General features: G+C 42.9%; 1 protein-coding gene across 1 annotated transcript; it reads right to left on the reverse strand.

Annotated features, from left to right (window-relative positions):
- Window positions 1–1,139: 1,139 nt before the first annotated feature.
- STEEP1 (STING1 ER exit protein 1) lies at window positions 1,140–26,310 on the reverse strand. The gene is made up of 7 exons (XM_080652144.1): window positions 26,077–26,310; window positions 21,684–21,801; window positions 6,988–7,029; window positions 5,521–5,659; window positions 4,618–4,707; window positions 3,937–4,029; window positions 1,140–2,306 (listed from the first exon to the last, which is right to left on the reverse strand). The coding sequence occupies exons 1-7, from the start codon at window positions 26,198–26,200 to the stop codon at window positions 2,244–2,246; spliced, it is 669 nt and encodes a 222-aa protein (XP_080508270.1). The 5' UTR covers window positions 26,201–26,310; the 3' UTR covers window positions 1,140–2,243.
- Between the last annotated feature and the right edge of the window lie 652 nt (window positions 26,311–26,962).

Consider the following 26,962-nt stretch of genomic DNA (forward strand, 5'->3'; position numbering starts at 1 on the left):
AAATTTCATGCCTGGGACATGAGCCATCCCTTTGTCCATCCATACTGTATATACTACCCACCCATCAGTCTCTTAGTAGTCGTCTCAGTTATCGTATCGACTGTCAAGGTATCACAGTGCTCATGTAAAAGTAACCCTTATTTAACTTAATAATGGTCTCAAAGCACAAGAGTAGTAATGCTGGCAACTCACATATGCCAAAGAGAAGCTGTAAAGTATATGTATGCATAGGAAAAAAACATAGTATATATAAGGTTCAGACATCCACTGGGGGTCTTGGGATATATACCCCTGGATAAGGGGGAAGGCTACTGTAGTTAAACCTCTCTCATGAGATTATCATCAAATTAAGGTTATACCTGGTTTGTCCATATAGTGGAATATTATTTAACATAAAAAGGAGTGGAGTGTTGATACATTCTTCAATATGAATGAACGTTACAAATATTATGGTAAGTGAAAGAAGCCAGTCCCTGAGACCAAATATTGCCCACCAGTATGGCTCAGTGGTTGAGCATTAACCTATGGTTGAGGTCACAGTTCAATTACCAGTCAGGGCACATCCTTGGTTTGCTGGCTCGATCCCCAGTCGGGGGCATGCAAGAGGCAGCCGATTAATGATTCTCTCTCATCACTGATGTTTCTATCTCTCTCTCTCCCTTGCTCTCTGAAATAAAAATATATTCATAAACAAACAAATAAATAAATTTAGGTAATACTTATAAAGTGCTTTCCATGGTACCTGACACATAGTAAGTACTCAATAAAATGTAGCTAGTATTATTATAATCATTACTACTATTTTTTAAATTACTATGAATAAAACAATCACCAAAATTACCCTACAAATCTAAAAATAAAACAAAACACGTTTAGTGAAAGTGAGAGTATGAGAGTAGCAATGATAGAAGGTTGTTGGCAGAGAACAGAATTCTGGATTTCGGAATAGATGACATCCAGGCTGTGATCATGGTAGTTTGTGGCTCAAATGGTGTGAAGGTAAAGGTCATTGTTTGGAGTTGAGGTCAAGGAATTGTGTGGAGGTTATGGTTGGTTATCCACATGATGTCTAATTATGTATCCAAATGAGGACAGAAAATGAGGTGGAGAGGACAACTCAGTTGTAAACAATCACTAGATGCAGTTGATAACTTTTTAATACAGACGAACAGATGAAAATATAGATACAAGCACTACATATTGATATCACTGAAGCAATATAACATTAAATATTTATAAGACTCCTCCACAAATAGCAAATGTGAAATAAAATACCCAGCATCCTTTCTTACTCTATAATATCTCCCTTCCACGTACCCACAAACAGAAACAGTACTCTTAGTTATTTGACAGGATGGTAGCTCCCCTGAGTTGGTTATTGAGATTCTATTTTCATTCAGATCTCACCTATCCTACCCCTCACTCCAATTTTGCTTTTGCTTCTTTAAGTACAAAGTCTGATAAGGGGCGGCTCACTTATACCTTTCATACTTGAAGTAAAGGAAGCTTTATGCAAATTCTGGCTTTTTATGGATTTTCTCTCCCAGTAGGAGAGATTCAAACCATAGTAACACCTGCCAGTCCAGGAAGAGAGACAGAGTAACCTACAAGGATCTGACTTACTGTAACTTTAAAATCTAATCCATGCCATTTTTTTTATATAACACATCACAATGTTTTTTCCAAAAATCTTTAAACATTTTATTAAAGACCAACTACTTTACAAACCAGAGACACTTAAACACTGATCTATTCATAGTTTCTGTATAGCTAAATAAGTTACATCAAATGGACAAAAATAGTACAGAAGACATATATATAGAAATATTTTTAAAATTCACCTCTAGAAAGCAGGTCAGATGGACTCAAAGACTTCACTAAATGTAGGAAGCAACATAAAGCCTTTTGCTGGTGCATAAAGGTAGGAGCCAGTCCATGCAGTCAATAAAAAGTTCTTTTACTCGTGGACACAAACAACAGTGTGGTGACTGCCAGGGGGAGGGAAGGTGGGAGGAAGTAGAGGAGGGTAAAGGGGAGAACAATGGTGATGGACAGAGACTTGACTTGGGGTGGTGACCACACAATACAATATACAGATGATGTGTTATAGAACTGGACACCTGAAACCTATATAATTTTGTTAACTAGTGTCACCCCAATAAATTAAATAAAAAGGAAAAAAATTTATTTTGCCTTCTGGTCTAAATGCTTGTTTCTAGTCTGGGTTCAGAGAAAGGTCCTGATCATTTGAACTGGTTGTCAATCAAAGTCCCCTTCATTTTTGCTTTCTTGGCTTCCAATTCAGCCTGGAGAGAAAGAAAAGTATATGTACTGATACATGACATGAAATTCTTCTTTTCCTTCCTTATTCTAACTGCCTAAACACTATCCCTCCATGCTCATTTAGTATACAAACTAGAATAGTGGTTCTAACGTCCTTATGAATCTCTAGCAACTGCTATGGCACACACAGAAAATTATAATATCTGTGTAACAAAATGGGGTAAATACACAAGGCTGCAGTCGAAGGTAATCAATGTAGAGCTATCTCCCAGCCCCAGGACCCCCAATGGGCCGAGGGAAATCAATCAATATCATGGTTCACTAGTATCTTATTCTTGGCATAACAAAAGAAGAACACTGTTCTAGAACAGTGCTACTTAATGTTGTGTGGTCCATGAACTGTTTGTTATTGGTCCATGTAAGATATGTACAAAAATTGAGAGTAAGCATTTAGAGACTTTTATCGCCATTTGACAGAATAATAATAAAATGAAATAATTTAATAAGAGCCTCGGCAAACTTATTTTATTGCACTTCATAAATTATAAATCTGTTTATAATTGGAAATTTAAAAAAAGATAAAACACTGGCCTTCAAATTGGAAATTTAAAAAAAGATAAAGCACTGGCCTTCACCTCGGAAAATTTGGTAAGTACTGCTTTAAACCACCATGGCAAGGTAAAGCAGCTACCAAGACCTACCCACCTCTTTCATCAAAAAATCCTCTACAGTCATCAGGATAGACCGGTATAACTTTTAATGAGGCACCAATGAAGTGCCGTCTGATTTTAAAGAAATATCATAAGTAAATTATTATAAAAAAAATGGAGACACCATCATATATAGGTGTGCATGCTCTATGATGAGCCCACGAATAATGCAGAAACTGGTGGTGGTACCGAGGCTTTAAGAAGCAATGACCAGCTTGGCCAGTATGGCTCAGTGGTTGAGCTTCAACCCATGCACTAGGAGGTGGCTGGTTCAATTCCTAGTCAGGGCACATGCCCAGGTTGCAGGCTCGATCCCCAGCAGGGGGTGTGCAGGAGGCAGCCGATCAATGTTTCTCTCTCATCGATGTTTCTATCTCTCTTTCCCTTACTTTGTCTCTAAAAAGTAATCTATAATAATAAAAGCATAATATGCTAATTAGACTGGACAGCTGAACGACCTTCTGGACGAAGCCAGGGCTGCAAGGGCCAAGGCAAGCGCGGCTGTGAGGGCCAAGGCAAGCCGCTGTGGCTGCGAGGGCCGAGCCCCTTGCACAAATTTCGTGTAAAAAAAAAAAGAAGCAATGACCAGCCCCAACACCAGTCCTACCAATGTAACACTATCCTGTGCCATTACATCCTGGGAAAGCATCCATAAATCCCTATCTTTAACTCCTGACCTTGGACCACAAGCAGCAGAATAAAATATCATTCTACTTAGGGCTAGCTAACAGGTACTATCATTTAGAGCCTGAATCCTGTGGTCACTACCCCAGAGCAGGGCATACCGACAGCCATAGCCCAGACAGAGTTAGATACCTGGCAGCCGGCTACACTAGTAACCCCTGACAGACCTCCTAAAAGATTTCCCTGACTGCCAGAGGATCTTCCTGACCAAGAGATCCAAATAGTACAGCCCAGCACCTTGGTACTACATGCTACTCACCAGCTCTTGCAGCCGCCTTTTGCTCATGCCTTTGCGCTCCAACTGTTTTTCAATCACTTTGGCATTCTGTGCATACGAGTCAGCAACTTCCCGCTGAGGGGAAAAAAGCAGCATCCTTAAAGCAGCAGTCACACCAATGAGTAACAACAGAGACCTTAAGTAGCAATTTATACCACTCAAATTATGAAATTATCACTGAAATGGTATGGCTGTTCCATTTCAACTCTTCAGTAATCCAGGAGAGTTCAGGTTTCAACTGAAACCATTAAAAAAATAATAGATAACATCTCTCCCTCTGTAAACATCATTATACTGAAGTACCATAAAGGTAATTGCTGCTACTGCTAAGTGCAGACTCAGAAACCATCAGAGCTGGACTGGAAGGGACCTGAAATCGTTGTAGTATTTAAACTGAAGAGGGATGAGGGATTTGCCCCCTAGGGCATCTCAAAAACACAATATTAAAAAAAAATCACTGATTTAGTCCAACTCCCTGGCTCTCATTTTACAGATGGTGCTAAGGATCCAGGGACACAGGAACTAGCCAGCATCACAGTTGCTTACTGGCAGAGCAAGGTCTATGAGCACTCTCTAATTATTATGCTACCGGGATGCTGTAGTTCTAGAACCCCTTTCCTTTGATACCCCCTGCCCAATTCCCTTGAGAGCAGAAGCACTTACAGCCTCAATCTCCTCTTCCTCTTCATCAATAGTAGACACAGTGACAGAGCTGAACTTGCCCATGTCTTTAGTCCGTTTGGTCATCATCACCTAAAGTTGCAGAAGAGAAATCAGTGTAGAAACAGCAAGAGGCTCTGTGAGCTATTTGTGTGTGTGGCACACGCAGGTGCACGTGTCTGGGTGCTGGGGAATGTAGTTTTTGGGAGTGGACATCCACCTCTTTGAAACAGGGTGGCCTATCTAAAAGTGCCAATGTGTTTATTTGCATTATATTTTTCTAACATTTTCCATCAAGGGTTTTAAAAATATATTTAAAAATTAGCCTAAAAAAAGCCAGATTCAGTGCATTTTTAATTTTTTTCACTGGAAAAAGAAGAAATTGGAAGGAAATAAATGTGAATAAAAATGATACAATTTCTAATTTTACTTATAGGGCAGCTGTAGGAAAGAAAAAAGAACACAATATTATGCACAAAAATGGCATTCTCTTAATAAAGAATGCTTTCATAAAGGACAATTTCTTGCACACTATAATTTAATTTAAAATTTAGGGCTAAATCCATTGCCATATATTATATATATATATATATATATATATATATATATATATATATATATATATATTATTTTTCTAACCCTCACCCAAGGATTTATTTTTGTTTGTGTTTTTGTTTTAGAGAGGAAGGGTGAGAGAGAAACATCGATGTAAAAGAGAAACATCGATTAGTTGCTTCCCATACAGGCCTGAACAGGGACCAAACCCGCACGCCAGGAGAGTGCCCTAATCAGGAATCCAGCCCGCCACCCTTTGGTGTACGAGATGACACTCCAACCAACCGACCCACCCAGCCAGGGCAAAATCCATAGCTATGTTAACCAGTCATCTCCTTCAATGACAATTACCTTCTTAGGAGGCTCTTGCTTCTGAGTATATATATTCGTTTTGCCAAAACCCTGGCCAAACTTGACTACTGCTCCATCCACAATGAAGGTCACGGGAGCATTCTTTGGCTGGGACTGGTAGAAGAGTGGCAGTCCACACCTGGGAACAGGAGAGTGAGTCTTTGGGAGGCCTCAGAATCCGGATTTGCAAAGTGATTTGCAAAGTGTGCTGAGATTTCAGGAATATTTTTGTTTGTGGCACAAACTAATGGTGCGCTCTTTCCAGGGTTTCCCAAAACTACTCAGTAAGAATCACTGAGGGTGCCTGTTAAAATTGCTGATCAGATGCCTATCCCCCATTCCCAGAAGATCCTGATTCAGCAAATTGTGGCCTTGGAATCTATCATTTTCCTCAGCATCCCAAGTGATTCTTATCATCACACAAGTCTGGTGAACCCTGGCTCCTGCTATTAATTGCTTTCTAGTCAAAACAGCTGCAATTCTTCCCTGTGTCTGGGTAACTAGTTTGGGGGTTTGTCTAGTTTTGTTTTTGCATTGTCAAGAGGGTGTGTAAAGGCTCCACTGCAGTGATCGGCTCACAAATGCCTGTGATTACTGAAACAAGATTAAACTTACTATTGTTTAATGTTCTATTAATCTAAAGCTGGAAATATATATATTTATATTGCATTAAATAATCTTCTGAGGTCTGGGGTCCTATAGCATGCTTTATAAATGGGCCTGGATTAAATTACTCTGTTCCATTTACCATAAGACCCAGCAAAACCACTTCAAGAGAAAAACACATGTTCCCACCAAGATTTATATTAGAATGTTCATAGCAGCTCTATTTGCAATAGTCAAAACCATTAACAACTCAAATGCCCTTCAACAAAGGGATGGTGAAACAAGCTGGTGCAAAGGACTACTACTCAGCAATAAAGAAGGACAGATTACTGGTATACATAACAACTTGGATGAATCCCAAAAGCATTATGCTTCATGAAAGAAACCAGATGTAAAAGATACAGATTGTATATAGTAAAACACATATTGTAGAAATTACGTAAACTTTTAGAAAAGGCAAAAACCACAGTAACAGAAGGCAGACTGGTGATTGCCCAGGGAGAGGGGTGAGGAAGGGGACTAACTGCAAAGGGAACATGGGGTCCTGGAACTGTTCTGTATCATGATAGTGGTGGCATTAATGATTGCATGCTTCTGTCAAATGGTACACTTGAAAGGGTAAATTTTATTATATATAAATTATACCTCAACTTAAAAAAATTATAACATGTTAAAAAACTTATTTTTGTGGCTTGCTGGTCAAAGATGTAACTCTGGTCTCTTTGAGAAGCATATTGTTATTTGTGTAGAGATTATAAGGATAAAGATTCAAGAGAGAATTGGATCCAAACAATTCTGGTCCTAACACATTGTTGTCACTACTTGCTTATGCTCAGAGAAATCCACACTGTTAATACTTACTTTGCACACTTCTTCCTGTACTGTCGTTCAATGCCTTCAGGCCTGCACAAAAAACGCAAGTCAAAGAAAAAAGATATGAACAAATCTCATAACCTACCAACATCACTATCTCATTTCTTCAAATGCTAAAAGGGCCTTTCAAAATTTGCCATTTCGCACTGACCAGCGTAGTTCAGTTGGTTGGGCATCATTCCGTGTACCGGGAGGTTGCTCATTCAATTCCCAGTCAAGGGCAAATGCCCGGGTTGTGGACTTGGTCCCCAGTGGTGGCCGATGTTGTGTTCCCACATCAATGTTTCTCTCTCTCCCTTCCCTTCCTCCTTCTAAAAATTGATAAAATATCTTTAAATTTTTTTCATTTCATAGATCAACTGGTTGTGAAATATGTATTGATTTTAAAGCATTCCTTCCTTCCACAAATATTTACTGATAGGAGCCAAGCATCTCCCTGACAGAAGAAGAAGAAGAGCAGTTGTAGTCAAAGCAACAACTTAGTGGCAGTAATAAGAACAACAACAATAGAGGTAACTACTTATATAGCTTTTACTACGTGCCAGGCAGCTGTTCTAAAGTGTACATGTGTTAACTCATTTAATCCTTACAACAACCCTGCTGTGAGGTAGGTCATATTATCATTCCCATTTTACACGAGGGCTCCTAAGTTCAAAGTTATCACATGATTTTCCCAAGTTCATAGAGTTAGAAAGTAGAACAGGTTGAATTCAAGCCCAGGCCATCAGGCTCAAGAGCTCACAGGACATTGCCTTAGATAACCAATTCTTCCACCCACCATTACTTAACAGAAACCTGGGTCTCATCCTTGATTCTTCGCTTCCCCTCATCTCCCACACCTCTGCATCAGCAAATCCTGTGCATTTTATCTAAAAAAAATCTTAGCCCAGACAGCATGGCTCAGTGGTTGAGCATCGACCTATGAACCAGGAGGTCACAGTTTGATTCCCAGTCAGGGCACATGCCCAGGTTGCAGGCTCGAACCCCAATGTGGGGCATGCAGGAGGCAGCCGATTAATGATTCTCTCTCATCACTGATGTTTCTACCTCTCTCCCTCTCCCTTCCTTTCTGAAATCAATAAAAATATATTAAAAATAATAAAATAAAAATAAAAAACCCTTAAACCTGTCTACTTTTCTCCACCTTCCTGCCACCATCTTAGCCCAGACCACTGGTATCTCTTCCCTGGACTACAGTCACAGCTTCCTGACTGTATCCTCCCTACTCATCCTCCACTCACAGTTTTATTTCCCAGAGGCAAATACTGTTTCTGGTTTTTTTCTGTTCCTCCCAGAGATAGTGGATGATACAAGCAAGAAATCCTTATTTGTACATAGAGAAAATACATTTTTCTTTGCCTTTTTAAACAAGTGTAGCATATTTTAAACTGTATATTAATTAGTAAAATGTGTATTGACTTAAAAATGTTGCCTAGCCTGGCTGGCATGGCTCAGCGGTTGAGCATTGACCTATGAACCAGGAAGTCACAGTTTGATTCCCAGTCAGGGCACATGCTCGGGTTGCGTGGCTCGATCCCCGGTGTGGGATGTGCAGGAAGCAGTGGATCAATAATTCTTTCTCATCATTGATGGTTCTCTCTCTCTCGCCCTCTCCTTTCCTCTCTGAAATCAATAAAAATATTATTTTTTTAAATGCTGTGCAGCCAGTATGGCTCAGTGGTTGGGCATCAACCCATGAACCTAGAAGTCACCAATTTGATTCCCCGTCAGGGCACATGCCCGGGTTGTGGGCTCGATCCACAGTTGGGGGCATGCAGGAAGCAGCCGATAGATGATGTTTCTCTCTCATCAATGTTTCTATCCCTCTTCCTCTCTCTCTAAAATCAATAAAAGCATATTAAAAAGTATATATATGATCCTTCCCCATCACTGATAAAGAGCTGCTTCATTCTTTACAAGGTCTGTACTGTATGCCTTTGTATGGATGAACCAAAATGGCTTTTACTTGTTGGATAAATTCCTAGAAGTGCATCTACTTTAAATTCTGACAGACACTGCCAACATCATTATTTCATTTCTTCAAATGCTAAAAGTGCTTTTCAAAACTCTAGAGAAGTTGAACCAATTTACACTCCCACCACCAATGTGAGAGTTCCTGTTTCCCTACAGTCTCACCAACACAGTATGCTATTAAAGTACACTGCCAATCTGGCATGTGAAAAATGTGATCTCATAAATTGTAGTTCTTTTTTTTTAAAGAGAAAAGCTAGGCATCTTTTCATATATTTAATAGGCATTTGTATGGGGGGGGTGAACTGTCTCTACCTTTTGTCTATTGAGTCATCTTTTTATTATATACTAGTGGCCCAGTGCACGAAATTCATGCACATTAAAAGGGAATTAATTAGAGGAAATATTTTAATATTGCTATTTGCCCTTTCTCTATAATAGAAGTGTCAGATATGAAAGAAAATTAGTAAAATATATATGAAAATCTCCCTCCTGTCAGAGTCTGGGGCACACCACGGGACCCAGAGTCAAGTCCCCGCCCACCCGCACACGCCTCGAAATCACGCGAGACCCAGACCCGGCTGGTCCCACCCCCATCAAGCCCCACAGGGCAGGGAGCACAGCCTCAGGTCCCCCGGCCTGACGCTGGGTGGGGGGCGCAGCCTCAGGTACCCCGTTAAGCCCCTCCAGGTGGGGGGGCGCAGGCTCAGGTCCCCCACCCGGCCTCAGGTCTCCTGGCCCCGGCACTGGGGCGGGGGGCAGGGCCTCAGGTCCCCCGGCCCTGGCACGAGGGCATGATGACCATTTGCATATTAGCTCTTTATTATATATGACTAGAGGCCCGGTGCATGAAATTCATACATGGGGGTGTCCCTCAGCCCAGCCTGCACCCTCTCCAATCTGGGACCCCTCGAGGGATGTATCCTACGGGGATTGGGCCTAAACGGGCAGTCGGACATCCCTCTCACAATCCAGGACTGCTGGCTCCCAACTGCTCGCCTGCCTGCCTTCCTGATTGCCACTAACTGCTTATGCCTGCCAGCCTGATCCCCCCTAACCACTCCCCTGCCAGCATGATTGATGCCTAGCTGCTCCCCGTCCAGCCTGGTTGCCCCTAACTGCCCTCCCCTGCAGGCCTGGGTCCCCCCCAACTGCCCTTCCCTGAAGGCTCAGTCGCCCCCAACTTCCCTCCCTTGCAGGCCTGGTCCCTCCCAACTTCCCTCCCCTGCTGGCCTGATAACCCACAACTGCCCTCCCTTGCAGGCCTGGTCCCTCCCAACTGCCCTCCCCTGCTGGCCATCTTGTGGCGGCCATCTTGTGTCCACATGGGGGCAGCCATCTTTGACCACATGGGGGCAGCCATCTTGTGTGTTGGAGTGGTGGTCAATTTGCATATTACTATTTTATTAGATAGGATAGAGGCCTGGTGCATGGGTGGGGGCCAGCTGGTTTGCCGTGAAGGGTGGCCTGGATCAGGGTGGGTGTTCCCTTGGGGTGTGGGGCAGCCTGGACGGGGGGCCTGTGGTGGTTTGCAGGCCGGCCATGCCCCCCGGCAACCCAAGCGGAGGCCCTGGTATCTGGGATTTATTTATCTTCTACAATTGAAACTTTGTAGCCTGGAGCGGAGCCAAGCCTCCTGCTTACTCCGTGGTCGCAGCCATTTCTGTTGGGATTTATTTATCTTCTATAATTGAAACTTTGTAGCCTTGAGTGGAGGCCAAGGCAGGCCAGGGCTGCGAAAGCTTGGCTTCCTCCATCGCCAGGGGCAACTCAAGCCTCCTGCTCTCTCCAGCTCCGTGGCTGTTGCCATTTTTGTTGGGATTTATTTATCTTCTATAATTGAAACTTTGTAGCCTTGAGTGGAGGCCTGGGCCTGCCAGGGTGTGCAGAAAGCTTGGCTTCCTCCATTGCCAGGGAAACCCAAGCCTCCTGCTCGCTCCGTGGCCACAGCCATCTTGGTAGGTTAATTTGCATACTCACTCCTGATTGGCTGGTGGACGTGGCTTGTGGTGTAGCAGAGTGATGGTTAATTTGCATATTACTCTTTTATTAGATAGGATTAAGGAGACTTGCAAATATTTCTTCCCCAGTTACATTTCTCTTTGACTTTTTCCCCCACATAGAAATTTTAGATGTTTGTGTGACCAAATAAATAGTGAAAGAGAGAGACCTTTCCCATTCCAAATTCATATCTAAAATTAAAATTCCGAATGCTTATTCTAGAATCTGTTTCTACTACTGTCTCACCCCAAATCAGTCTCTAAGTACAGTCAAGAGTGGCTTCCCAAGACACCTGGAATAAAATCCAAACTCCTTACCATGGCCTACCAGGCAGCAACTGGGCCCACAATTGGGCCCCTGCCTCATTTCACACATTCCCTCTCTCTCTCACTATGCACGAGCCATGCCAGTCTTCCTTCTGTTCTTTGAACCAACAAGTGTTTTTCCACCTCTGACCTTTCACACACGCTCTTCTCTGCCTGGAATGCTCTTCTTACTACTTTGCCACAGCTGTGCCATTCTTATCTTTTTGGACTCAGTTCAAATATCACCTAATCATAGAGGCCTTCCCTGACCACCTTTTTAAAGAGGTTCTCATGTGGTTCTCTGTATGAGCCCTTTGTTTCATTCATATGACCTTTCATAATCATAATTACTTTATTTTTTTCTGTCATCCCACTACCAGGGGTGGGCAAACTTTTTGACTCGAGGGCCACAATGGGTTCTTAAACTGGACCGGAGGGCCGGAACAAAGCATGGATGGAGTGTTTGTGTGAACTAATATAAATTCAAAGTAAAGGAGCGGAGGGGAGAGCAAGAGAACTGGATAGAACAGCCGGATCTGGCCCGCGGGCCGTAGTTTGCCCACGGCTGCACTAGACTGTAAGGTCCATGAGATCAGAAATCAGTGGAGACCACGCCTGTCTGTCTCACCACTCTATCCCCAGAGCTGAACAAAGTACTGGAAACAAAATAAACATGCAATAAATATGGGTTGAATTATTTTAAGAATTCAATTTAGTGAGTAAAATTATAATCATGGAGGTAAGTTCTTAAATGGAGGAATGTATACAGTGTAATTAATGGGAACACAGAGGTTGGAGCTACCAATCTGTCTGAAGCAAGCATGGAAGGCTTCATGAAGAGGTATGTTCAAGCTGACAGTCCTGATAAAAAATGGTATTTCAGGCAGAGGGAATACTATGTGAAAAGGCAAAACAACACAAACTATTCAGAGAATTACAAATAGTCTGTTACTAGCCTTAAAAAACCAAAGGAGTACGACAGATCTTACAGACAGAAAGATTTTAAGATCAATTGTATACCAACAAATTAGATTATCTAGATGAAATGGACAAATCCTAGAAAAGAATGACACAAACTACCAAAACTCACGGGCAAAGAAATAGAACATCTAAATAAAGCACAAGCAATCATAAAATAGATAAATGGGACTTGATTAAAATTAAAAACATTTGTGCTTCCAGGAATATCATCAAGAAAGTGAAAACACAACCCACAGAATGAGAAAAGATACAGTGGTGCTGCTTAGAGTGTAACGCCAAAGACTGTGATCTCCACCTTCTTTAACACTTTGCCTCTCTGCTTACAAGTATTACTTATGCCAAATGTGCCCCCATTTGCTAACATCACTAAACTAGGGCACTGTCAATATTTCCAGTTTTGTGTACCCCATCTGGTTCCTACTAGGATTCTAAATTCTACCTCAGCCTGAAGGGAAATATTCACCATGCAACTGACTTCTAGAATCCTAAAGTCAGCCAATCTTATAAGCTGGAACTTTAAAAGCACAGGAATATCAAACAAAAGGGGCTGTATATTTCCCAATGAGTTTATTTTCAAATACCTATGGCAAAGTGGATTTTGTCAAGTTTATAAAAATTGATCAAGTATAAGGCAGGGTTCTTATTCTCAAAAAGTTTATCTTTTTGAGATATTGAGACTCTAATGTAAATGAGACAAGGCTTTTAAGTGCTTTATTAAAAAGTGATTAAATGAGCTGAATATTTATAGACTAAGTAACCTTGCTGTCTTTCCCATTATTTAAAAAATATATTTTTATTGATTTCAGAGAGGAAGGAAGAGGGGAGAGAGATAGAAACATCAGTGATGAGAGAGAATCACTGATCGGCTGTCTTCACATGACACACACTGGGGATCGAGCCTGCAACCCAGGCATGTGCCCTTGACCAGAATTGAACCCGGGACCCCTCAGTCCAGGCTGGCATTCTATCCACTGATCCAAACCAACTAGGGCTTTCCTATTTTTAATCTCTAGGAATATATGTGATAGGGAAGGCTGAAAACTAAACCAAACATTCTCCCTGGTTGTGGCAGACAGCCTCTAAGGTGGCCCCCAATGATCCTTGCTCCCTTGTATTGACACTCTTATACTGTCCCCTCCCACAATGAATAGGGCTGACCTGTGACACCAGTAGGACACTGAAAAAATGACAGTCTGTGACTTGAGTCTTGAACATAAAAGACATTGTGATTTCTGCCTTGCTTTCTCTGGGATTACTCACACTGTGGAAAGCCAGCTGCCATGTCATTGAGGATACTCAAACAGCCCTATGGACAATCCCTGTGGTGAGAAACTGAGGCTTTTTCCCAGCAGTTACACTCAGCTGCCAATCATGCAAGTGAGCCACCTTGGAAGTGGAACCTCCAGCACCAATAAAAACTTCAAATTTTTGCACCCATAGTCAATCTCTTAACCACAGCCTCATGAGAAACCAGAGCCACCCAACTAAGCTGCTCTTGAATTCCTGACCCACAGAAACTATATGAGATGATGTTTCTAAGTTGTTTAAAAAAAAAATCAAGGGCATACCAGGCAGGCCAAGACCAGATCATAGAGATTTTTAAATCCTCAGGCTTAGATTTTATCCTGCTAACCAGAATTTTTTAAATTGTGCTCCACAATGACCCCTAAACGAAATCAGATAGGAGAAGGGAAGGGAGTCCTTAATGGGTTGGGCTCACCTCCTCCCAAAACAGAGCAGCTTCCTGATTATTTATACTTTTGGGTAAGAATTTAATTTTAAGAAAGGATTCATTGTCTAAAAATGTTTGAAAGGCACTGCTATAGATCATGAAGAATCACTGAAAGATTTGAAGCAGGAGATTGAAATAATGTGCATTTGAGATCATTCAGGCAGAAGGACAGTAAAAGTTAAGGCCAAAGACCAGATAAAAGGCCACTTCAACAGCCCAAGCAAGTGAAGCTGGGTACCAGAATGATGGCAGGGTAGCAGGGCCAAACATGAGGAGGCAGCCACAAGAAAGATTACAAGGTAGAACAGACAGTACATGGTGAGTGGATGTGTTCAGGGGATTGTGGGGGCAGGGATGGATGAGAGAAAGAGGATAGGCTCCCAGATTTCTGCCTTGGGCCACTGCATGAATGGTGGCGTCAGCATAGGAGGAGAAAAAAAAGAAGAAATTGTGTTTGGCTGTTAGTTACAGAGACCTGACTGCAGTGGCTTCAACACAAGAGTTTTTTCTCATGTAAAAGAAGCCTAGAGGAAGGTGGCTCCTGGCAATGGTTGAGACTCAAGAATAGCATGGCAAGAGCTGTGCAATTCTTGTGGCCTTTCTTTCCCAGTCCCAGGATGGCTGCTGGTGCTCCAATTATCAAGTCAATTTTCCAAAATAGCAGGAATAAATAAAAGGTTTTCCTTGGAAGCCCCACCCAACAATTTCTACTTCCATCCTTTTTACTTAGCAAAAGCTAAGTCAAATTCAGAATATTAGAGGGTTTTTTTTGGGGGGGGAGGCTGGAATATGAACTAACTTTATAGACTCTAGTATTTAGGCGGGTATGAGAGAAGATTTGGAGTGGTGCTGATTGAACCAATCTGCAATATCTTCCACATTAGAGGAATAATGAGTTTGGCCTTAGTCATGTTGGATCTGAGGTAGAACATCAGGTGAGGAGGTAGAGTAGGCAGATAAACAGTTCTAGGCACAGGAGAAAAACGTAGGCAAATCTAGATTTTGTGAGTCCTCAGCATATAAATGTAATTGATACCACAAAAGGTAGTGAGAATGTCCAAGGGCAGTATAAAGAGGGGAGAAAAATCAAGGTCAGAGCCCTGGGGAAGACCAAGATTTAAGGGGCAGGAAGAAGAATACAGAAGACCTATAAAGCCAAAGAAGTAGAAGAACCACCACCAGAGCAATTTCACAGAAATCAAGGAAGGAGACAGCATCAAGGGAGGCACAAGGAACAAAGATACAGACAGAAACTCACCCACTGATTTGTAACTGGGGGAGTGCTAGATAAGGGAAAGAGAGGACTAGGGAACAATGTCAAAGGAGTCCAGCCAGTGTGGTTCAGTGGTTGAAAGTTGACCTATGAACCAGGAGGTCACGATTTGATTCCCGGTCAGGGCACATGCCTGGGTTGCAGGCTCAATCCCCAATGGGGGGCCTGCAGGAGGCAGCCGATCAATGATTCTATCTCATCATTGATGTTTCTCTCTCTCCTCCTCTTCCTTCCTCTCTGAAATATATGTATATGTGTATATGTGTGTGTGTGTATGTATATATATGTATGTGTATATATATATATATATGTATATATATATATATATATATATTTTAAACACTGTCAAAGGAGAGGTACTTTAGAATAGAGAGACTTGGAGGTGGAAAGTGATGGGTTCCTCTGGGGCCTGTGTTGGGCAGACTGCTATATTTTCAGTAACTGGTGTTCTCACACTCAGTTGGCTACAAAAGAGGAAGGGTAAAGAGGAGACTGAAATTCCATTCTGACCAGTTGGGAAGCACACTAGACTGCACATGAGTAGAGCAGGAACAATATCAACCAAGGGGGAAATATACCATGCCTTGTTGGTAAACTCTGAAAACTCTGTGGCCCAACAGTCACTTGGCCAGAGGCCACAAGCCTGAGCAGCACCCAACACTAAGGCTGGGACTGAAGCTGGCTCACTTCCAGGATCAGGCTGATTGCATTCCAAGGTTTCTACTTCAGCCTAGAGCCACGCAGTTTTCTGGCGTAGAACTGAGGGTATCTGCCTTATAATGTCACAGAGTCTGTGGCCTAGTTGCGTTATTAGATTACTTTCTGAATTAACTGAATAATAGAAATTCTTTTCATATGTATAATACTACTATATAGTAATATATAATTATAATATACTAGAGGCCCATTGCACGAGATTCGTGCAATAGGCCTTCCTTCCCCTGGCTGCCAGCACCAGTTTTCCTCTGGCACCCAGGATCCAGGCCTTGGCTCTGGCCGCAGCCTTCAGTCTTCACTCCGGCCGGAGCACCGCTCCTGTAGCTCCCTCCGCCCCCCGCCCTCTCCCTCATAGCAGGTGTCCCACCCTGCCTGGCTGCTCTGCACCTGCATGTGTGCTGCCCAGAGGCCCGGAGCGGCTGGGGGGCAGGGCCACTGCCATCTTTGTTGGGTTAATTTGCATACTCACTCCTGATTGGCTGGTGGGTGATGTGAAGTGATGGTCAATTTGCATATTTCTCTTTTATTATTGTAGAATATATTATATATGTAATGTTATATAAATATATAATTAATAATTTATTCATCCTTAAGATAGTTAATAATTTTCAAAATCAGAAACCTAAATAAAGATTAATGGAGGGAGAAAAAGCACAAGAGAATGGATTAGCTTTAGATAGGGCATGTTACTTACTAGTATAAACCTTTCTACGTACCATATGAAGTGTTTCCCCAATATTTCCTGGAGGGCCTCCCTTTGTGACTATCATAAGTTTTATTATAATTTGTGCCCCTGGTTGTATCTTAAATATGAACAAAATTTTCTTCAACTGTACAGTTCTGGAAACCCAGTTGTCACAGTGGTGCTTGATGCTTGATTTGCTACTGAACATCACCTAGCAGTGGTTGCTAACTTTTTTCATTAATGCGGGTTGATAATAGTTTGGTTTCTTAAATAAACATAGCTAGATGCCAGCCTGTAGTTTTTTCTAGTTCAACACTAGAACTTAAGCTCCTTAAGGGCAGGGTTCTTTGCTTGTTTATTGGTTGTACTGGGTTGGATAATGCCCCTTAAAAAGTAAAGTTCTTCACCTGGCTGGCGTAGTTCAGTGGTTGAGTGTCTACCTATGAACCAGGAGGTCACAGTTCAATTCCCGGTCCAGGTTGCAGGCTCCAACCTCAGTGGGAGGTGTGCAAGAGGCAGCCAATCAATGATTCTCTCTCATCATTGATGTTTCTATCTCTCTCCCCATCTCCCTTCCTTTCTGAAACAAATTAAAATATATATATATTTTTTAAAGTAATGTTCTTCCAGAAACCTCAGAATGTGGCCTTATTTGAAAAGAGGGTTGTTGCAGATATAATTAGTTAAGATGAGGTCATGTAGATGAGTAGAATGTGCCCTTAATCCAATGTGATTGGTGTCCTTATAAGAGAAGAAACATAGGGACAGAGGCACACAAAAAAAAAGCCATATGATGATGCAGACAGATATGAGAGTGATGCATTTACAAGCCAAGAAATGAGAAGTATGGCTAGCGAACACTAGAAGCTAGGAAGGGACAAGGAAGGATCCTCCCCTAGAACCTTCTGAGAGAGCATGGCTCTGCTGACACCTTAATTTTAGACTTCTAGCCTCCAGAACTGTGAGAAAATTCATTTCTGTGGTTTTAAGCTATCCAGTTTAGCACATTAATATACTAGGATATCCCGGGTTTCTAGGTCAGCACATGGCACATAGTAGGAGATCAATAAATGAAATATTTGCTGAATGAAATGAGGGACTTTTTAATTCCCTAGGATTGACCTCTCGGTGGCATCAGGCACCTGTTGATGACCACCCTCCCTCCCCACACACACTTCTTGAAATTCTGTCCTCTCCTGTTTTCCACATCATCAGGTTCTTCTGGCTATGTTCCAATTATGATGTCTGCTTTTTAAATGTCAATGTTTCCCCGGATGGTATCTTCAGTCCTCTCTTCTTCTTGCTCCACAACCTTTCTATGTAATTTTATCCCTTCCCAAGTTTCAATTCCCCATATATATCAAGGACTCCCAAACTTAAAACAGATCTAACCATGTCACTGCTCTGCTTAAAAAAGGAGATGGTGTTCAGCCAGCACGGCTCAGTGATTGAGCGTTGACCTATGAACCAGGAGGTCACGGTTTGATTCCCGGTCAGGGCACATGCCCGGGTTACAGGCTCAGTCCCCCATAGAGGATGTGCAGGAGGCAACCAATCAATGATTCTCTCTCATCATTGTTGCTTCTATCTCTCTCTCTCCCTCTCCCTACCTCTCTGAAATCAATACAAATATATATTTTTTAATAAAATAAATAAAAGATAAAAAAGGAGATGGTTATTGCCTGCAGATAAGATCCAAACTTGTCTGCTTCAGCATTTTATTGTCTTCACCCCAGGAGGCATGAACCCCTTCTTCCTGTAGAGTAACCTGGACTCTAGATACAAAAGACTACTCAGATTTCCCAAGCACACATATTTGATGCTTTTAATGCTTCCATATTCCATCCATTTGAAATGTTCCTCATTTACCTCACTTACTTTGTAAAACCCTAGTTCAAGGCCAAACACAAATGCCACCATCTATTTCTACCTTTCCTGACCACTATCATGCAGGATGAGCCACTCTTATATGTTTTCCTGTAGCCTTTTGTTCACCATACCAGTATTTTATCATATCACAATAGGTAGCCTGTTTCCTCGCTGAGCCATGAGCTCTTTAATGGTTAGGATGGTACTTGATTAATCCTCATAGATGCAGTCCCTAGATCAGTGCCTGCACATAGTATGCTCCAAGAGATTACAGGTTAAATAAACTCATTCGAGAGAAACCAAGATGGCGGCATAGGTAAACACCTAAACTGCTGCCTCGCACAACAATTTCAAAACTACAACTAAAAGACAGAACGGACACCATCCAGAACCACAGGAAAGCTGGCTGAGTGAAAATTCTACAACTAGAAGGAAAGAGAAAAGCTCACAGAGAATTGGAGGTACGGCAAAGGGTCTTTGTGCGCGCAGAGAGGAAGGGCGGCTGAGAGCCTAGCTGACTTTCTCTGGCGGAAGGGGGAAGGAAGCCCCCGACCGCACTGAACCCCAGTTCTGACTGCACTGAACCCCAGTTCCGGGCGAGCCCCTGGGGACCCACGCTCTTACGGGGGGAGTCTGGACTCTTGGGCGGAGACTCGGGAGCCGGGGAAGGCGGAGGACTGAAAGCGCGCGCGTGCCAGTGCGCACAAAGGCTGCAGAGGTTGCCACAGGCTTTCCCTAGTGGAAGAGAGTCAGAGGCTCCTGACTGCACTGAGCCCCAGTTCTGACTGCAGTGAACCCCAGTTCCGGGCAAGCCCCTGGGGACCCACGCTCTTGTGGGGGGAGTCTGGACTCTCGGGCGGAGACTCGGGAGCCGGGGAAGGCAGAGGACTGAAAGCGCGTGCGTGCCAGTGCGCACAAAGGCTGCGGAGGTTGCCACAGGCTTTCCCTAGTGGAAGGGAGTCAGAGGATCCTGACTGCACTGAGCCCCAGTTCTGACTGCAGTGAACCCCAGTTCTGGGCAAGCCCCTGGGGACCCACGCTCTTGTGGGGGGAGTCTGGACTCTCGGGCGGAGACTTGGGAGCCGGGGAAGGCAGAGGACTGAAAGCGCGTGCGTGCCAGTGCGCACAAAGGCTGCGGAGGTTGCCACAGGCTTTCCCTAGTGGAAGGGAGTCAGAGGATCCTGACTGCACTGAGCCCCAGTTCTGACTGCAGTGAACCCCAGTTCCAGGCGAGCCCCTGGGGACCCACGCTCTTGTGGGGGGAGTCTGGACTCTCGGGTGGAGACTCGGGAGCCGGGAAGGCAGAGGTCTGAAGGCACGCACGTGCGCGCGAGGGCAAGGCTGACAGGAAGCCAAGACTGAGACTTAACCCCATCCAAGCTGAGCACAGAGGCTACTGCAATTTGGCAAGTCTAATCCTCTAAGGCTGTCTCCAGCACTGAACTTCTCCCAGCATAGACACAGCTGATCCTTACAGCCAACTGGCCTGGAGGTCAATTCTTCCCAGTGATACCAACAACAATAAAGACTTAATTACAACAAGGCTGTACACACAGTCCACAAAGGGGTGCACCAAGAGTGTCCACCTCAGGTTAACTGGGGAGGCAGACCCACTGGGCCATATTGGAAACCTAGCACACAAATCTACCTTACCAACTCAGGGAAGCAGTGAAAATGCGGCATCAAAGAATCAGATCACAAACGAAAGAAATGGAGGAAAACAAACGACTGGATATAGAATTCAAAACCACGGTTATAAGGCTTTTCAAGAATATCCTAGAAAAGGCCAATAAATATAACGAGACCCTCGGAGATATGAAAAAGGACCAACTAGAAATTAAACATACACTGACTGAAATAAAAAATATTATACAGAGACCCAAAAACAGACTAGAGGAACACAAAAATCAAGTCAAAGAATTGAAATACAAAGAAGCAAAAAACTCTCAACCGAAAAAGCAAAAAGAAAAAAAAAAAATCCAAAAAGTTGAAGATAATGTAAGAAGACTCTGGGACAACTTCAAGCGTACCAACATCAGAATTATGGGGGTGCCAGAAGAAGAGAGAGAGCAAGATACTGAAAACCTATTTGAAGAAATAATGACAGAAAACTTCCCCCACCTGGTGAAAGAAATAGACTTACAAGTCCAGGAAGCGCAGAGAACCCCAAACAAAAGGAATCCAAAGAGGACCACACCAAGACACATCATAATTAAAATGCCAAGAGCAAAAGACAAAGAGAATATTAAAAGCAGCAAGAGAAAAACAGTTAATTACCTACAAGGGAGCACCCATACGACTGTCAGCTGACTTCTCAACAGAAACTATGCAGGCCAGACGGGAGTGGCAAGAAATTTTCAATGTGATGAAAAGCAAGAACCTATAACCAAGATTACTCTACCCAGCAAAGCTATCATTCAGAAGTGAAGGGCAGATAAAGAGTTTCACAGACAAGAAAAAGCTAAAGGAGTTCATCACCACCAAACCAGTATTATATGAAATGCTGAAAGGTATTCTTAAAGAAGAGGAAGAAGAAAAAAGTAAAGATAAAAATTATGAACAACAAATACATATCTATCAACAAGTGAACCTAAAAATCAAGTGAATTAAAAACCTGAGGAACAGAATAATCTGGTGAATATAATAGAATCAGGGGCATAGAAAGGGAGTGGACTGATAATTCTCAGGGGGAAAAGGGTATGGGGGTTCATGAAGAGACTGGGCAAAAATCATACACCTATGGATGAGGACAGTGGGGGGGAGGTAAGGGCAGAAGGTGGGGTGGGAAATGGGTGGAGGGGAGCTATGGGGGGAAAAAGGAGAAATAATTGTAATAATCTGAATAAAGATTTATTTTAAAAAATAATTAAAAAAAATAAAATAAAAGATAAACTTTAATAAATAAATAAACTCATTCTACTTGCAAAAAAAAAAATTACAGCTCTCAAATGGCAAAAGAATCACATCTCAGCACCATTTCAACAAAACACAATAGAGCTACTGCTGCATTAACAGAAATTAGAGATCTACCACAAACATCAATGTTTTGGGCCCAAAAGACCTGTTCAATGCTAGATGGAGTATTTATAGTCCTCAGACTAGACCCCAACACAATATGGAAATCCTAGACAGAGAACATCGACCTCTTACCTGCGAAGATACATAGTTTCCTCGTCTTCTGTGTTACAAAACTTGTGGGCATGTTTGGCAGCATCAATCACCCGGGACCTATCCCGGGGCCTCATAGGCAATTTCTCCAGCTGACAGTCTGAAGTAATGAAGAAAGATTTGGTCACTAGAGTCACTGGAAAATACCCCGAGGCAATCAGAAGTTTTCAGTGTAATTTTTACTTAATTACTATGCTTATTGAATCCTATTATTGAATTTTCCAACTGAAAATGACTTGGTATCAGGACACCTGGATTTCAATAGCAGTGCTGTTACTACCCTGGTGATCTTTGGCAGGTCACTTCTTTTTGGGGTCTTTTACTTTATTTGAAGGATGAATAGATTGTATTATCTCAAAAGTCTTTCCCAGCACTACAATTCAAGTTTTCTGATATTTCTGTGATTCAAGCGTCATGGTACAGTTGGTTTGTATTATAATGCATTAGAATCAGAAGAAATAATCAAGCATACTCCAATGCCTATGAGGAAAGCATTGAGAAAAGTGGCTAAGTGCTTAGAAAAGGATAGAGAGGGTAGGTGGTATGCTATATATAGTATGCAGATGACCCATCCCAGTTAGGGAAGTTTTAATAGAAAAACACATGGTAAATAAATTATGTACAGTTATAAAGCAGATGGAAAATTTATATAATGCCAATTAAGTACCTAAAGGATCACAGAGAAGTCAAGTGATCAGAGGGAATTGAGATTAACAGAGGAGGAGGAGAGGGCAGTTAGAGATCACCAGGTAGTTTGTGCGATAGCTCGTTGCTATTCACATTGACCTGTTAGAGTAGATATTTAGTATTCCTAGTTTAAAGATGAGGAACTTGAGCCTGGCCAGTGTTGCTCAGTGGTTGAGTGTCGACCTATGAATCAGGAGGTCATGATTCTATTCCCAGTCAGGGCACATGGCTCGACCAGGTTACAGGCTCGACCCCCAATAGGGACTGCGCAGGAGGCAGCCCATCTCTCTCATCACTAATGTTTCCATCTCTCTCCCTCTTCCTTCCTCTCTGAAATCAATAAAAATGTATTTTAAAAAAATAAATAGAGATGAGGGACTTGAGGTTTAGAAAGGTAAGAGATATGCCACACATTTAATAAGAAGCAGAACAAAAATTCAGACCCAACTCTAGGTGATCAAAAGAGAATTCATTTATTCAATAAATATGTGAGTTTCCTCCATATACTCAGGCACAGTCCCAACACTGTGCTGGGGATTCAGTAAAGAGCAAAGCAGACAAAGTGCCTGACCTGATTAATTTAGTCTAGTGGAGGAGGCAGAAAACTTAAAAATAATAATTATATAATATGATCTTGGAGAATGATAAGTGCTAATAAAAAATTTAGACAGAATATTAAGAGGAGGAACAGTGATCTCAGAAAGTGTTAAGTGCTACCAAGGAAAATCAGGCAGGGTAAGAGGACAAAGAGTGACAGGGGTGCTATTTTACATAAGGTAGCCAGAGAAAAGTTTTCTAAGAAAGTGACATTTTAGCAGAGACCTGAATAAAGTAAGGAAGCACTGAGGGAAGAGTGGTGGAGACAGACTAAATACCAATCCCAAAGTCCCTGCCTGGGGGCAGGAACATTTTGACATGATGCAGAAACATCACTGTGGCTGGAGTGCAGTGAGCAAGGGGAAGAATGTTATGAGATGAAATCTGAGAGGTAGCTGTGGGTCTGATCGTGCATGGCCTTCAAATGGACTTTGGTTTTATTCTCAGTGTTATAGGCAAACACTGGTTTGAAACAGGATTCTGGCTGCTGTGTAGAAAATACACCACTGGGGACAAAGTAGAGAGCAAGACACTAATGTAGCAATCCAGGTGAGGGATGATGGTGGCTTGGACTTCAGTGGTAGAAATGGAGGTGATAAGAAGTAGTCATATTCTAGATAGCTTTTCAAGGAAGCACCTGCCAAATTTGTTGAACTGGATGGGTGTAAGGTTAGGAGAACTGGGCTCTCTGCTCCTCCTGTTCATAAGACAGCCATGTCTTCCTGCACAGTGCCAGCCACAACCCTGAGACATGATGGTGGAGGTCAGAAAGAACAGATTTGGCCATATTGAGTACCTGGTCACAAGGGCTGTTTTTAACTCTGGCAAAGTGGATATTGTCACCATCAATGACATCTTCATTGACCTCAACTACATGGCCTACATGCTCCTAATTCTATTCATGGCAAGTTCAAAGGCACAGTCAAGGCTGAGAATGGGAAGCTTGTCATCAATGGGAAGTCCCTCTCTAGGGGCAAGATACTGCCAACATCAAAAGGGGTGATGCTAGGATCGGTGCCCTCTGCTCTTTCTTCTACCCACTGCAGGGACACCCTTCCAGGTGCTCCGCTCAGAAGTAAGAAGGTAACTTGCATCCTAATGGGCAACAGACACAGGCCTGCGGGTATGGAGACTGCCCCTGAGCCAGCTCCTTCTGCCTCATCTGATTTGAAGCCGGCTCAGGGACACTCTCCATACCTGACCCCTAATGTGTCAGTTGTGGATCTGACCTGCCTCTGGAGAAAGCTGCCAAATATGATGATATCAAAAAGGTAGTGAAGCAGGCATCAGAAGGGCATCATGGGCTATACTGAGGACCAGGTTATCTGTCTCATGCGACTTTAATAGTGACACCCACTCCTCCATCTTCGATGCTGGCGCTGCACTGCCCTCAATGACCACTTTGTCAAGTTTGTTTCCTGGTATGACAATGAATTTGGCTACAGCAACAGAATGGTGGACCTCCAAGGAGTAAGAGCCCTCTGGACCACCAGCCCAAGTGAAAGGAAGAGAGGCCCTCAGCTGCTGGGGAGTCCTTGCCCCAAATCAGTCCCCCAAAATATTGAAAATCTCCTGATCTCCACAGTTTCTATCCCAGACCCCCTGAAGAAGGGGAAGGGCTTATGCATCAATAAAGTTCACTGTACTCAGCCAAAAGAGAGAGAGAGAGAGAGGTTTCAAGAATGAGTCTGAGCCCTATCCAGGTGGCTCAGGTGGTTGGAACATTGTCCTGTACACCAAAAGGTTTCAGGTTTGATCCCGTCAGGGCATGTATGGAAGGCACCCGATCGATGGTTTTCTCTCTCTCTCTCTCTCTCTCTCTCTCTCTCTCTCCCCTCCCTCCCTCCCTCCCTGCTGCCCCTCCCTCCCCCTTCTTCTCTTTCTCTCTCTAAAAATCAATGAAAACATATCCTCAGGTGAGGATTTTTAAAAAAAGAGCCCCAGCCAATTTGGCTCAGTGGATAGAGTATCGACCTACAGACTGAAGGCTCCCAGGTTCAATTCCGGTCAAGGGCACATACCTCGGCTGCAGGCTCAATCCCTGACCCTGGTCAGGGTACATGTGGGAGGCAACCAATCGAAGTGTCTCTCTCACATGGATGTTTCTCTCTGTCTCTCCCCCTCCCTTCCACTCACTCTAAAAATCAATGGATGAGGGGAATAGTGAAGAGCACGGTGTAGGGCATCATGAAGTCAATGATATCTTTGAGAGGCTCTTTAGACATCCAAATAGAGACATGGAATTGGCAGGTGGAGTTTGAGAAGTGCAGGTTAAAGATGAACATTTGGGAATCAATGGTATTCAAAGCTTGGGGATGGTTGATATCACTTAAGGAGTGATTACAGATTGAGAACAGGTCAGAGGACTGAGCCCCAGGGCCTTGCAAGGCCAAAGTCTGAGACAGAAAAGGGAACCAGACACTCAGAAGAGGAAAAAAATTGAGATAGGAAGAAAATCATGAGAGTGTAGAGTCTAGGGAGCAAATAAAGTGTTTCTAGAAGGATGGAGTGCTCGGATCTGTCAAATGCTGCTGAGGTGGGGACTAAAATGACGGTTGATTGACCACTGGAACTGGTAATATGTTCAGTTATTAACTTAGACAAATATGGTTTAGATGGTGAGGTGGGAAGGAAAGCCTGTCTGAAGTGAGGTCAAGTGGAAAGTGAGGTTGCAGAAACAGCCAATATAGGCAACTCTTTTTAGAAGTTTTGCTATTTTAAAAAAGCAAAGAAATGGGGTTATAGCTGGAGGAGAATGTCAGATCAAGAAAGGGTTCTATTTTCATTTCATATAATAGCTATTACTGCATCCGGAGGCGAAGTGATAGGAGGGGAAGATACAGTGTATCGTTTTCTGAAGGAGTAATTAGTTTTCAGGGAGGTTTGGATGCAAAGTCAGAAGGTTAAACAGAAAAACTGCATTCCGAGGCGGGGATGTGTAGGGAGGATTTTGATGCAGAGGGAAAGCCTACCAATCTTCAAATAGACTTGGCTCCCAGATCACAGCCAGAAGAAAAGTCACACTTGAGAACCGTAAGTTTTGCTCCTTACAGAGCCTCCACCCCCCGCGCGCCAGTTCCCCACTACTCACCCAGCACCAGAACCATCTGGCCGCACAGACAGTAGTACACATGGAGGGGCTTCTCGCCGTCGTCATATTCCTCCCGGTCCCGGGTGTCGGAGCAGACAACAGATCTAGACACAACTTTAGGCATAGTTCAGAGAAACCGGTAAACGAAATGCCGAAAACAAGAGTCGCGCGTAAGTTACGTCAGAGACGCGCGCGTTGAGCCTTTCCCCTCTACAGTCACGCTAATCACGTGTCAGTAGTAGTCATGTGAACTTCCGGGCTGTCTCATTAGGCTAAGATGCTGGGGGGGGGTTGGGGGGAAAGTCGTCCAGAGTTGCCCAGAACCTCCGTTGCCTTCCCTGTTAGCTGGGACTGCTTTGCTTGGGACAACCTTAATATAATTTAAATTATTTATTTATATTTCTATACATGTATGTATATGCATGTACATGTATATATAAAACGAATGACTATATTTACACAATATGCATAATACAGATTTTAGGTGTGCCTCTATGATATTTTTCTTTGATTTTATTTTTTTAATCTTTATTATTGAAAGTATTACATAGGTCCTCCTTTTCTGCCATTAACCTCTTCCAGCCCGCTCCCGTCTCTGCCTCTATGATTTTAATGGCTATATTCAGGATTAGTACCTAACAAAGTAGAGACTTTTTAAAGCTGAGATGTAATTCACATAACATAAAATTACCCTTTTAAAATGTATAATTCAGTAGTTTTTAAATATATTCACAAAGTTGTACAACCACCACCACTATCAAACTTCAGAAAATTTTCATCATACCCAAAAGAAATCCTGTGTGGTTAGCAGTCACTCCCCACCTCTTTCCCAGATCCTGGCAATCCCTAATTTACTTTCGGTCTCTATGGATTTGCCTCTTCTGGA

Source organism: Plecotus auritus (genome assembly GCF_963455305.1).
Source record: "Plecotus auritus genome assembly, chromosome: X".
Taxonomy (NCBI): Eukaryota; Metazoa; Chordata; class Mammalia; order Chiroptera; family Vespertilionidae; genus Plecotus; species Plecotus auritus.

Excerpts from the sequence above, each read along its gene's own strand:
- STEEP1 (XM_080652144.1), bottom strand. The coding sequence starts at position 26,200 with ATGCCTAAAGTTGTGTCTAGATCTGTTGTCTGCTCCGACACCCGGGAC. Across the intron at positions 4,708-5,520 it reads AGCAAGAGCCTCCTAAGAAG|GTGATGATGACCAAACGGAC; the intron begins GTAATTGTCATT and ends CTGCAACTTTAG. Across the intron at positions 4,030-4,617 it reads AGGAAGAGGAGATTGAGGCT|CGGGAAGTTGCTGACTCGTA; the intron begins GTAAGTGCTTCT and ends TTTTCCCCTCAG.